Here is a 14,577-nt window from a genome sequence, read left to right as displayed (position 1 = left end):
CCTTGCTTGATTATGCAAGTTAGTGTTGTCAGCATCGTAACACAAACACATGAGGCCCCTTCACAGCTAACCCAGAATGACTGTAGAAACTATTATGTTTTTACATTTATAGTAATATTCTCCTGGCACTTGTGCACATGCTCAGAAACCTCTGATTGTCACACAATCAAGAGGCAATGAAGCAGGGAAAAGCCTATATGCAACCAGAGCGAATCAAATGAGTGACGGAGAGAAAGCGTGTGTATGTGTGTATGTCAACTCAGTGTTGGAGAGAAAAGAGAGCAAGAAAATGCAGCTGGTACCGGTGTATCGATAGTACTTGAACGTTTTCAAATATATTTTTGACAACACTAGCAACAATGAATCTCATACATTCACAAAACAAATGTTTTAAGGTCAAAACTGAAGAAATTTCAGCAAACATTTCAAGTGTAACATTTAAGATTTTCATTTACTCAGAGTAACATGATAATTATGAATTTCTTCTCCTTCCTTTTAAACTTCTATCTGAAACTAGAAGACTACAGCTCCGTGTCCTGCTGTTGTGCTTCAAGGAGCACATCATACAAACATCAGGAGGCACAGAGTCCCTGCTGAAAAACACGTCTATCAATGCATCTCAGTGGAAACAGAACCTCACATTTTCAAGCAAGGTATTTGGCCTGAGAAAACCCACAAACTGCAGTGTAGCTGAGAGCTGAACGCCACATCATACCTGGTAAAACTAAAACTACGTAAGGAATGTTTTCATATAAGATTCAAATAAATCTTAATCTTAATAAATAAAGCTTCATATTTGCAAAAATGTAGACAGAATGTTCTCATTAAAATTGTTTTCTCACTATAACTGCGTGCTTTTTTCAGGATGAAAACATACCTTCATCTCAGTGTTACAAAAATGTGAAAATGTTTTTTTAATGATTGCAGTATGGTTTCAAGAACCAAAGGCTCTAAGTGAATGTGTTAATTAAAGTGTACAAAGTGTACCAGCGGCATCGTAAACAACACAACTGATTCACATTCCTACTGCCAACACTTCGAGCTTAAAAACCACAGCGTCGCCACTATCTGCAGCTGTTAAATTACCCGAGGATTCTTACAAATTTTCCACAACAAATTATCATATAATTCCAGACTTAAATTTCCAAAATCCAGATTTTAGATCATATTTGATATTTGACATCTGTGTAAAAATAGCCAGCCCTTAGAAAACTTCATTTACTTATTTATTTTAATTAATTCACCTATTGTGGCCATTTAGTCCATTGGCCTATGAAGAATAAAAAGTAAACAAACAAGTGCTACCTATACTATATAATTGTTCACTCCTTATTTTTTATTTTTTAGTTAATCAGAACTGAAGATGAGTTGAAAAAATAAAGTCATTTTTGCTAAATATGTGCAGCTTTGTTTATTCAATGTGTCTACGATGAATGCAGCCATAAAGGCTTCCTGCTGCAGAAAAGATAATACGTTTACTTTAATGATACTGATAACTGATAACATCACTGCATAACTCAGAAATGTTCAGACAAGCTTAATATTTGGTTATTTGCGTTGCTATGTATATAAACACAATTTAAAGATACTGCCACATTTACTTTTCCACAAATTTGGTCACAGATGTCCACAGATGTCTGGATTTGACTCGGTTATACTTTGGGCAGAGCTGCTTTGCCGCTTGTGATGTACAACATCATACATGCAGCCTTATATGAAACCCGTCTCCCTGCCAGCGCTGCTATGTAACCAGCGGCACGACCAAATGGAGCGCAGCCAAAGGGATCAGAGACGAGTGGGGTAATATCAGCTTGAGTGACAGGTGTCGCGGCCTATCACACGCTGTTTTTTACAGCTTGCTCATTCCAGCTAAGCTCCACTAACACCTCCTCCCCTTTGACCAGATTTTTGACTGTGATTGTGCAGCTACTGTAGCTGGCAAAGAACGTAATTGTCTTATTGTTTATGGTTATGAGATAAGGAATCAAAACAAAATTAATCAGATATAAAATCTTGAGTTTTTAAAATACAAAAATAATACACATTTTAGTGTGTTAGTGTGACATTTTGGGAAATGCGATTGAAGCTACAGCCAGAAGCTGGTTAGCTTATCTTAGCATTAAGACTGGAAACAATCCTAAGCGTTTCCTAACACATTTTCCTCTCGATGTCAAAGCAGCTATTGTAATCTTCATTCCCTATATTGTCATTCACTGGGCAGCTTGATGAGGGACTGTTCCTTATTTATGAGAGGGGAGGGTTGGTGCAAAACAGGGGAGGCACTGCTAACAGCTTTGTAAAGGGATAGTTCTTATTTTTTAAGTGGGACTGTATGGGGCATTTATTAGGGGCTGGCCATTAATGTTTTTTCAGGGCCGACTATAAGTACCTAATGAGACCGATAACCAATATGCATTTAAAATAACAATGAACATACTATTATCAAAATTTAGAATTCAGATTACAACAAACTCCAACACAAAACTTTGTTTAAATGCCTTTAGCAAATGTTTTACCAAAACTGAAACTTTCAACAACGTATATGGCAGGTTCCCAGCTGAACATAGGAGCTACTGGTCTACTGCTTCTGAATCTGAACTAAGATTTAAAACACCAAAGTCACACAATAACAAACAAAATAACAGCTTGAGGCAGCAGTAGACCCGCAGCTCCTGTGTTCGGCGATGTTAAATCACTCTTATTTTCCATTCAGATCAATTCATTCATCAATTAAAAGCCACGTAGAGTTGCACAAGTCATTTCACACACACAAAAACTCACACAAAAACTCACACATAGCAATAAATACAAAAAAGGATTAAAAAACAAAGAAGATAAAATGCGCTGCTATTGGCAAACCTTAAAAACTGTGAGTTTTAAAGTGCAGAATTTCTTTTTTTAAAGTACAGTTGCTAAAGAGTTTGTAACGAAAAGTGCTGTGTGGCTTTAGAGAGAGCTATATATCGGCTTTATTTTCTTGGAAATCATTGTCTGCCATTGAGGTAAAGTAGTGAAAATACTCTTAATTCAGCGTACACAAAAACTGATATTGTAATTGATATTGATATTGTAATATACTGTCTATGCATAAGCACCCTGTATAACCCCACTTCAAAAAATCTGAACTGTCCCTTTAAGCACTGGGGAGGGAGTTATGTTGGGGTTTTTTTTTTTATTTGGCTTAGGAGCGGGACATTTAACTTTAGTTTGTTGTGTTTTGTATTTATTTTAAATATCCTCAGAACCCCAAAACCCACAAGTAGGTCTGAAAGGCGTGTTTTCCTAAAAAAAAATAAAAAAACAAATCACACCATTTATCATAGCCAAAAACTGTAAAATATAGTTATTTTTCTATTACTCAGGTCAGCTCAAGGGGAAAAAAAGTAGCTCCAGGGTGGGATATAACATTAAAACAATAAAAAATAATTAAATAAAAAGAAATTAATTAATCAATAATTATAATGATAATAATAAACTATACCCTAAACACCCCACTACTATGATAAAAAAAGTACAGTCCCTTACAATGACAATTTTCCTAGATGAACGTTCAGTAATTTAAGTTTAAAACGCTCGTCATGGGAACGAAGTTTGTATCCTGGAGACTAAACAGAGCGAGAGAGTGGAAGAAAGAGCGAGCAGATGAAACAGTACAGCACGCGACAGGGACAAACACATAGATGAGTCTGGGAACATGACGAATTACACAAGATGCAGAGAAATTTAGTCACAAGTTGTGCAGGACAGAGACACAGACCAGCACTGAGAAGGAGAGACACAATAAAAAGCTGCAGAGAGGAATAAGATCGAGTATAAACTGAGAGGAGAGCGCAGCGGCGGATGACCGGGTATGAAATGAAGGGGGGAGGCAGCAGTGGAATCCTGTGGATGAGGTTACACACATGCCCGGAGTGATTAGGAGGCTTTGGCTGCTCTGCTTGTGTGAACTGTGACTTTGACCCCACGCTCTCCCTCCGACATCCTCCCTGCTATTTATTCTACTACGCACCACAATAATAGGGGTATGAGCTCAACCTGTGATTGGGCGGCGAGATGTGTGAAAACCAGAATATCCCCAAGACCCCACAGCTGCCCGCTCCACATTTCCTGTTAAGTTGCACTCTGGGTGAGACATTTTTTTAATCTAAACTGCTAGTGTGGAAAATTGAGAGTGTTAAAGTGGACAGCAGGAAAGCAGATAATGTTAACAGCTTTCGTAATATTAGAAGTAGCATCAGAACGTGTTCATGAAATAACAGAAATAAGAGCAATCACATAGATGAGGTACAGTAATGACAGCGTTTTCTTGTATGATTCCTTGTATCATAGACATTACTATCATGTGTATAATCATCATTACTACTGTTTCTGTTTTTTGGACAGTATATGATGGATAGAGAGACAGGAATCATTTGAAATTAAGAGTTGGAGACACCAGAGTACACAACAGTTATTTTATTTTATTTATTTTTCCTATAGATTTTTTAAAAATTTATTACATTATTACATATATATATATATATATATATATATATATATATATATATATATATATATATATATATATATATATATATATATTCTGTTTAGTTTCAGTTAGTTTCCAGAGTTGGTTTGCCTGTTTCAGTTTAGTTTTTTATATTTCAAAATTATTTTTATTAATTTTCAGTAATTTTATTTTATTTTTTATATAATTTTGTACACAAACTGAAAACATCTTAGGCAAGAAAAAGGCAGTGCAGTAACATAATCTTGATTTATATTCGATCAGCACGGCTTAGTTTTAACATTTGTCCGATTTTGGTGAGAGAGAGACAGAGGGACGGGTCTGTCTCTTTATCAGCTGTATACTCTGAGTATGTGTTGGTGACATTGGTTGGCGGCAATACAAAAAGCGGAAGCACAGCCTGTAGTTCGAGCAACATCCCAAGAGTCGGAAAAATTACACCAAATGACGTAAATAACATAATCTGGAGGAGTTTCGCCGAGGCGGGTGAGCAGAGGCGTAATGTTAACCACAGTTCATCTACACATACTACCAACATTGTTTTGATAAAAAGTTGGTTGAGAATTGTCAAAATATCCCTTTAAATCACTAAAAATGCGAAGTTTCAATACTACTTGGTACTGGGTGATTCTTTTATTGAGTACCAATAGCCAGCCCTGGTCATTCAAACCCTTTCAAATTTGTCCCAGTGTTATATAATATAATATAAAAACACTGATTACAGCAGCTTTAAGTTTAGGAGTTGGAACCATCTGAAAATGAAGGAGGGACGTATAGGCAGAGAAAAATGTTTCCCAGAGCACAAACTGTTTGTTTAAAATTGTTTTTTCAGTCTGATCAACACCCCAGAGGTGTTCAGTTTATCACATAAGACAAATAAAAGCAGCGAATCCTCACAACACAAGAAGCTGGAGAGAGAGAGAGAGAGAGAGAAAAGTTTTCCATTTTGCTCGATAAATTACTAATGATTAATTAAATATCAAAACCCCTCGGGATTCATTTTGTTTTCCACTTCCAGCACTGAAATTAAACAAAAAATACCTTTGTTATCTTACAAAAACAAACTCTGCAGGGGAAATAAAACTTTTTTTTTTTTTTGAGCAAAGAATCTGCTGTCAGGTTTTTATAATGGGTGGCAGAAGAAGAGGAGAGCGGAGGAGCTGAGGGCGGACACAAGAGAGCTCAGGGCTCATTATACAGACAAACCTCACTGTTACACGGCGAGTATTAGAATATTCACCCTGTTAACTCTCTGGAAAACTCATAATTTAGTTTTCAAATATCACCAAATGGAGATCATGATGTCCACATATTAGGTGTATTATTTAACCAGTGGCATCTTTGACAAATTGAGATCCTGCCAGACACTCCTGCTGTAATAAGAGTAAAAAAAACCTAATGGCTATTTGGAACTGGGCCCATCCTACAGCTCACCCACCGGTGGCACTACACCCTCAGCTATACATAGAGTACAATTGAATTTGCTTTCCATAAACACAGTTAGTGCAGTAGTTATCCTCTTACTGATGTATAGGGTGACCCGAAGCTTTACATTCACCGCAGTACACTTAAATCAGGGGTTAGGGCGTTTGACTAAAATTATAAATTGCTTCAGAGGATTACCCAATTACATAAAAAACAGCTGTCAGTCACAATATAGCTGCATCAAAGCACATCCATCCACGGAGGAATCCTCTGAGTCATTCTGCCAAAAATGGTCCGGTTCCAGGAAGGCAGCACACCTAACGGCTACGATAATCCCTGGAGGCACGGGAGGGGATCAACGCACCGTTTGCCACAGTTTGAATGTTAAGTGTTGACTTAAGTGTTTGCAGATACTCCTTGGCAACAGCGATGTTATTCATTATCCAAATAAGCATCACAGAGAGATCCACCCTCTTTCTTTACATAATGGTCTATAATAACTAAACTCTTCCTTGTCTCTTATGCACAGTTGCTTTTCCTTCCCAGCTAAGCAGCTTTAAACACCTCTGGTACTGACCTGGCAAAACTGGCCGCAGTCCAAAAGGGCCTCTGGTGGGGGAGATGCCTCTGACGATGCAGTCGAACAGAAAGCTGATCTGCTCACTCTCAGCAGACGTGAGCAAAAAGACACCAGCCCCTGTGGAAAGCAGACTTTATTAATGTCATGTTGGTTTTTTGCAGCACTGAAATTCCACAAGTAGGCCAAATATTCTGTAATTAGTACAATTTTACAATACAGGAGGCAATGAATGATTGAGGTTTGCCGGGCATCATTTGCAACAAACAAGTTTTCTTATATTGATTATTTGTGTTATGTCTAACAATAGTGAAAAGAAAGTTTATTACAGTTTCCTTGAGCCATTTTTGTGGGATCAATACTAAAAAAAAAAAAAGATTTGCAGTTCACGATCACACAAGTTGAAGAAAAAGCAGCAAATCTTCACATTTGAGAACCCTGAACGAGACAAAGACTTTTCAGTTCTGTGGGGCTGTACTGATTCTAATCACATACGCTTTTTGTTAAATTTAGCAAAGATCGACGGCCCGCCCGTTGTCCATTCTGTGAGGGCGACTGTTCATACACAGTCCTGGCTCCGTAAATGGGAAACGAACAAATTAGCTTTGACGTAGACACACTATTCCAGCAACAAGGGATGTTTGTGCTCGTGCAAAGAAACACAAAATACAGTTGAGGCTAGGGTTTGGCGATGTCGACCGAATTGGCAGATGACGATGCCCATAGTCAAAAATTGCGATGGACAACATCAGTATTAGAGGGTCCCAAAAACTGCCAGACTTATGCATTATAATAACACAATTGTCAGGACTGAGACGAGGACAAAAACACGAGGATTTACTGAAAAGGACAGGTGTGAGAGGAGGAGAAGGTGGACTATTGCTTGCAATGTTTGTGTAAGTTATAATAATAACAAACCCGAGATGCTGCTTTGTCATTTTTAGACCCATCTGCTGGAACCTTTATTAGGACCTAGTGATGGGAGGAGTTGTACAACACCTTCGCCTAAATAAAATATAGTATATAAAATTTAAAACAGGATCTACATGATCAAACAATAAAGGAATAAATCTGACCAGAGCTAAGTTACAGTTTTTGGTCCTCTGTGACACAGACACATTTTGTTAAAAAAAAAAGCAGTGAGGTTTGATTCTCGTGACTGCTGTTATACTTTTTACATTAAGCCATAAAAAGGTAATTTCCTCTTTATTGCCTCCCATTTGTCTTTCACATTAATTCAGAATGTTAACAAAGGTGATGTAAGAATGCAAAGGTTAAAGGTCATACTCCCCAGATGTCTCTTGACCTCCCTCTGACAATACAACTGGCTGTCCATTACAAGGTGTCACCGCTGAAGGGTCGTTGTGTCGCCCCGTCCCTGAGACCACCCATATCAAGGCCGTCCAATCACATTCCCAACACTCCTGTACGCAGTGAGCAGGGTCAAAGGTTGCCAGTAAATCTGCACAAACGTCTGCACCAGTCGAAACTGAAGATGTATAGCCTGCTGATGTCGATGATGTGGATTTAATTAGGTTTAAGTAATTCATTTAATCTTGTGTTAGACTCTCCACTGAAACAGGAACCTTTTAGTTAGACTCTGGGCTGATTTAATCTCCCTACATTGTTTTTTCTTTTTACATCTACTCGTGCTTTCAATAGCAGGTGACTGGATGTCAGGTGTGCAGCCAAAAGCCAGAGAACAAAAAAACTACAAAGCAAAACAAAGGACAGGTGGCGGAGCGCATTTAGTTTACAACAAAGATTCTGCGTAGGAGCAAAAAACAACTCGAGCGGACCCTTCTGCTCTCTCCTCTGAAAAGTGATAGAACACAGCGTCATTACAAAGTAACAGTACTCACTAAATCGTGTTCGGTAAGTGGGAAGTGTAAATTAGCTTGAGTTTTCACCAGAGCAAAGGCTGGCCTTTCTATTTTCACAGCAGCAAAGTCATCCAAGCAGGAAAACTTCAAAGAGATAGTTTGCTTTTGAACCATACGATTTCTTTCTTTAATTGAGACAAACTCATAAATCTATGGAACCAGAGCCAGCTTCCCTCAAAGATACCGAAATACACCTCCTCCAAGACATGAATTTCTTCATTAACAGTGAAATTAGCAACTTTATATACACATACTCACATTTTTAACGATGTCTAGTTTAGTTCCCCCGCAAAAAATACCCCTAAGCAATTATTGTGATTCTCTAAAGCAGCACAACAAGCTAGAAGACAACACTGAAATATCAACTTGAAAATGTTACAAGTTTGTTTTGTTAGTTTTTTTTTTTTTACACATCGAGCAACATTAGCATTTAGAGTTGTGTCTGTCTCCACACCCAATAATTATTCTCCTTTTAGCTCTATTTTTATAGATTACACAGAGAAATATGCAACCCAGCTGCCAGAAAAAATGTTCGTATGTGCATTTCTGCAAACCACAGATGCGTTACATTTTTACATTTTTTTGCAGTAAAAAAGTTAAAACTTTTCTGAAGAACAATGTGCAGGTGTGTTTGTGTCAAGGCACCAAAAACACAAGGACATGGAAAGGCAAAGGTCATGTTTTGGCTTAAAACTCCCACATTTCGTGTTACAACAAGCTGCTGGAAAGGCAGGGACGGGCCTGTGGAAACACCTGTGACTCAAACGCCACAATGTGTCAGTGAAACACCCAGATTCAAAGGCTCAGACCCTGCTGGGAAACGCCACGATTATCGATCACTGTCCATCTGAGTTATCATTTTAGCCCTTATGTCAAGTGTGCTAGGTGCACATGGTGCACATGGTAAATGCTCAAAAGATGTCTAAAACTGTTCACGGTTCCTCCTGAAAAACTTGAAACATTGAGGATAAACCATCAAGAGGGATGTCGACAAAAGGTCAGACAAATGTCCTACAGTGCTACAGCTGCGTCAACCAGAAGTGAGATGTCCAACACCGTCACACCACTTCTCTCCTCTGCCGTGGATAAACTGTGCTGAGGGATTACATGTCACAGGAATGCACACCCTTTAACACTCCAGCATTTAGAAGCACTTCCAGACACATTTTTGCCCTTTTTCTGTACGTGACAGCGTACGTGACGTCTGACCGTCTTCGTATTATGTGAGACCCACTGCTGAAGATTTAATGGAGCTAAATAAATCACACATTGCATACTGGAGTGTCGTGTTTCCAGCGGGGTCATCGTGTGTCCCTAACGCTCTGATGTCTCTGGCGTTCCCCTCGTGTCTGTCTCTGTCCCCTCCAGGTGTTGACACACACTCATCTCTGCTTTAATGGTTTCACGTCTGTTCCAAGACGCAATCTGTGCTTTACCTTATCGACACACGCGGCGAGGACTGCTGTAACTGAGCTAAAGCGGTTTCTCCTGTTTTTCAAAAACAACTGCTCTGGGGTGATGCATGATGTTGAATTTTGGGCACAGCGGGAGTGATCCTGCAAAACACTGAATGATTTCCCCCCCCAGCGGGTTTCTTGTTGTCATGAAGCAGCTGTTTTTCTAACCTACAACCCGCTGAGTCAGAGAGGACGAAACACTAATGAGAACAAGGGAATAATATTTTACTGCCATCATATGTTTGCCATGACTCATTTAGGTTAATCAAATTACCAATAACAGCCCGCTATTTCATATTAGACATCAACATTGCGCCCATATGTGACTGTTACACATCTCACTCCAAAATAATTACCATGAATCTGCTGTTACAGGCTTTCCACGTGATTTTGAAACCAGGGATTTGATCCGAATCCAACCACGAGTGTCAGTGTGGTCGAGCAGTAATTGCTGGGCATTAAGGTCGAGCTCAGTGGGTGTCGGATGCGGTTGAGGTCTGTCCAGTCAAGTATTTCCACAACAAAACTGTTGCCAGAAAGTTAGAAGCACCCATTGCCGGCACAGGTAACACCTCCTTCTGAAGCTACAAGAGGATAAGTGGAAAGACTGTGGAGTAGCTCAGCTAATGCTTTCAAAAACAAATCTATTATTGTGTTTAGGAGGAAAATACAAAGTAGGATTACTAATGTGAGACTTTGAAGGATATTTAAAGTCGCAGGGAGCAACAAACTACCAGCTATGATAAGAAGAGTGCACAGGAAACCTCTCAGTTTCCCAATGATCTTAAACCCATATGCTGGGATTATGTATGCATGAAAACAAGTGAGCAAACAGATGAATTACTTTTTTTTTTACCATTGTGCAGCACAAACCTGGAATAACCTCCCAGATGATGTCAGACAAGCCCCGACTCTTTTACGTCGAAGCTAAAAACGTTCCTTTTATTACAATTTATTACAACTTATTTTTAAACTTGATTTTAAATCATTTTAAATAATCTGTGTATCTTTGCAGCATGTTTGCTGTTTTTGATGATTTTTACTTTAAACCATTTAGTTAAATTAATTTTACTTTTTTTTCTCTTTTTTTTTACCTCTTACCTGTAGTGATATTTATTAATCTAGATTGTTTTGGTGTGAGTCTGTTAGTTGGAGATATCAACTGTAGAGATGTCTGCCTTCTCTCAGATGGAACCAGATGGCACTAGGCTTGTGGAGCTTAAAGCACCAAAAATAAATATGTAAAAAAAGAAAGATAAGGAGGGTGGAGGGAAAGGGGGAAAAAAGTCTGTAGAGTGAATGTGAATTTATATAGGTTCATTTTTTCCCAATAAATTGATAAAAAGACCTTGATAAAAATAAATGAATAAATAAAAATTAAATTGATAATTAAATTAAATTGATTAAATTTGATAAACGGCTATGTCTCCTTCCAGAAATCAGTCCTGGTTACTCAGGATAATCCACACACCTTGTTTTGAGCAGTTTCATGTAGAAACTATTTTCTTTCTACCCAACTGCACCCGCCAACCGCATCACTGCGTAGAAGGAAGCGTGTATCTACTGCTAACTCACCTAGCACCACTGAGATAGCTAATTTACAAAAAAACAGTCTAGACTGATAAATAGCTCTACAGGCTTAAAGAAATATATGTGGTTCAGATTTTGGGGTGTTTCCAAGTGGTAGTGTGGATGCAAACTTGACCAGATCAACTGAAAAGAGGAGCCTATGCATCAGCAGTTCCAGGATCACTATGACTTGTTTGGGTTTTCATGTGCAGCCACAGATCCACCAGGGGTCCATGAAACCATCGCACATTGCTGAGGAGGTGGAAAAAAAAATAAACACTAATCCAAAACATGATGTGGACTGAAGCATTAAGATTTCCTTCAAGCGGAACGAAGTAAAAGAATGAAAAGCAGCCTCGGACAAAGAAGCACATAGAGGCCTTTCCCCTCTTCTAACTAAGTGTGTATGCGATTGTTCCGGGAAGGAGCCTCTCTTTCACAGAAACTGTTGAATGAAAGCTACAAATGAATCATCTCAAATAACAGCCTGTGATTATTCGGTCCATTTGAGAAAGACACAAAAAAAACCAGGGCTCAGATACTTCAATCTAATGAGCTATTAGCCTCTAATGATGCATCCCAATTTTACTCAAAGGACATTGTTGCCAAGACGTAACAAAGACAGTGATAGTCCGAGATGATTTTCTGTCATCTTGTTCCCTCAGTTTAATCTTTTTCATTTATTTTTGCAGTTAATGTTCCGTACTCTAATCCCTGCGTTATTTGTAAATTGAACTTATAACTGTTTTTATGGTTCCTTTAGTGCCTCTCATTCCTTCCTAACACAAGTGTGCTGTTTCAGCCCAATAACCAATTATCTTAATGTCCTGAGGAACCATCTGCCAAACACAAAATACCAGTTTATGGAGCCACATAATAGCTAAATGGCCAATTTAACTAAACTAAACACATCTGTTGCATAAAAAAGAACAACATGAAGTGTAATAAACTTACAGTAACCACATCTTGTTCCTCCCTCGAACACGAATCCGTTGGGTACAGGTCCATATCTGCGCAGGTCTGGGAGGTTCCAGTGGCCGATGATAACAGGGGGGACGTCCCGGGCGAGAGCCAGTAAGTTGTTGCACAAATGAAGAGTTGCAGGTCCGCTCTCCAACTTGGTCCCTGGTAAGACTCCAACACTGAATCTGTGAACTAACAAAGCAGAGCACAACAATGAAGAAAGGCCAGCAACAAGCTGTTTATTTTCAATACAATCTCCTCAGCAGAGATGCTTGGATCTGTGTGGATGTGGCTCTGCAATACTTTTCTACTGGACCAGTAAAGTCTGCCTAAGAAGCATCAAAAACAAGTCTTTTGAATGAAGTGTGCAGGAATTATAAAATACAGTATGAATCATTGCAGTCACATGGTCCAGAGGTCTGCTTAGTCATTAGTTCATGGTCCACACATTATAAATAACCTCATATTCAAATGTAAACGACATTAGCTTAGAAGAAAATCAACGTATCGCAAGAATCAACAGACACAGCACTTCAAAATAAAAGCTCTGTGCCAGAAATACACTGTTAATAAATGAAGTGTTTTGGGGTTTTTTTACAAACTTGACACATTTATGAGTAGCTTGGTGTCTATTCAGAATGTACCTGAAACCCACTTTTGGACCACGACCCAACAGTTGGGAACCACTGGTATAAGTCATGTAAAAAGCTATAATCAATGCAGCAGACAAATTGTGATAGAAATCAGTTTTAATACATTTTTTGTCCTCACAGCCTGCACATGTACATGTACATGTTTCAAATAATTACTAAAACATAGTCAAACATGATAAAGATGTGGACACATATGAGCATAACCTTGCATACCGATACATACGATGGATGGGTCATGATTTTTTTTTTAAAAAAGTCATTAAAAAAGGTTTTTAAAAGTGTTTTGTGACGATTGTCTTAAAAATCTTTAAAAATGCATTTTCCCTTGTTTTTTAGCAGTTTGTTACTACTGGCAGTTTAGGGAGGGCACAGTATTTCCTCCAGCCTGTGAGAGGTTATGCAGACTCCTACAGCTGTCAAAAAAGTTCTGTGAACAAACAACAACAAAAATAAAATGAGGTGCGGCTGGCCGTGCTGCGGTGGAAATGAGAAACCAGACGACTGGCACATGGAACCACATGGCTCATGTGTTGAAGCTTGAAACCGTCATTTATAGCGCGTGTAGGAGTGACTGTGCAAAAAAAAAAAAAAAAAAGGCTCAGAGTGCCAATCCAGGCATTCGGCTTTGAGGAAGCTGGTTAGATAGTTCCCAGTGGGGCTGCATGTTATGCAAAATGAAATCAGATTGCAATTGTTTTGACAAATATTGCAATATGAGTTATGTTTTTTAGTGGTAATGGCAATTTCTGCATTTCATTTTCATTCATTCCCCAACGTCAAGAAATGATTATTAGACCGAGGCAGCTCTGTAGGAATTACTGCGTTTCATTAATGCTTGCATTTTCTAACACATTTTACCTAAATCAAACAATTGAAGCTCCTGTGATTTGGATATTGCAATTTTAATAATAATAATAATAATAATAATAGTAAACTGTCTATAAAATGCCTCTTTCAAAACACTCATTGTCACCTTACAGAGCATAAAAAATAAAATAAAATACAGTTAATTGAGCAAGTCCAGTAACCAGAAAATACTAAATAGTATTTTTGTTTGAACTTCCATTCCCTAATACATATCATATGTGTGCTATCATATCCACAAATGTTTTACTCAGCACTGCAATGGTAGATAAATACTTTTTAAAAAGTATCAATTGTTGAGCTGGAGGGTAGATTTTGATTTTTTGGACAAACCCAGGTGACCTGTCTCCTCTTGTGTCCAGTTCATGTGCACAGACGTGAGAGAGTGGCAACAATCTTCTTATCAAAGTGTATTTCTCCAAATGACAACATGTCATTGGAGATAAAGACGCTTGGCGCTTCATGAGTTTGCAAGTTCACTGACGAGCTGCACGCCCTCACAATCAACATTTAAGAAGCTCAACAGGAAATAAACTGACCAGATTTTGGGCAGGATCCACTGACATGAAGGGGAAGAGAGTCCAGGCCGCAGTGCAGCATCACGGGGGGACAGAAAGCACTCCTTACAAAATGATTACCTCAGCACAGATTTGATTTCATTCAACAATAAAAAGGAGAA

The 14,577-nt window shown here is 38.5% G+C and overlaps 1 protein-coding gene across 4 annotated transcripts in view; it reads right to left on the bottom strand.

Moving 5' to 3' along the window:
- The window catches only part of LOC121962183 (protein Dok-7-like), a 48,391-nt gene that overhangs the window by 27,399 nt on the left and 6,415 nt on the right, over nt 1-14,577 (bottom strand). For all 4 annotated transcript variants that reach the window (XM_088073784.1, XM_042512394.2, XM_042512395.2 and 1 more), the window contains exons 4-5: nt 12,373-12,573; nt 6,510-6,629 (exon numbers count right to left, since the gene is read on the bottom strand). In XM_088073784.1, coding sequence (XP_087929910.1) covers nt 6,510-6,629; nt 12,373-12,573 — 321 coding nt within the window. The remainder of the gene's footprint in view (nt 1-6,509; nt 6,630-12,372; nt 12,574-14,577) is intronic.

Source organism: Plectropomus leopardus, chromosome 23 (genome assembly GCF_026936395.1).
Source record: "Plectropomus leopardus strain MGB_pleo_1.0 chromosome 23, ASM2693639v1, whole genome shotgun sequence".
NCBI classification, from domain to species: Eukaryota; Metazoa; Chordata; class Actinopteri; order Perciformes; family Serranidae; genus Plectropomus; species Plectropomus leopardus.
This window is presented reverse-complemented; position numbering and strand designations above follow the sequence as displayed.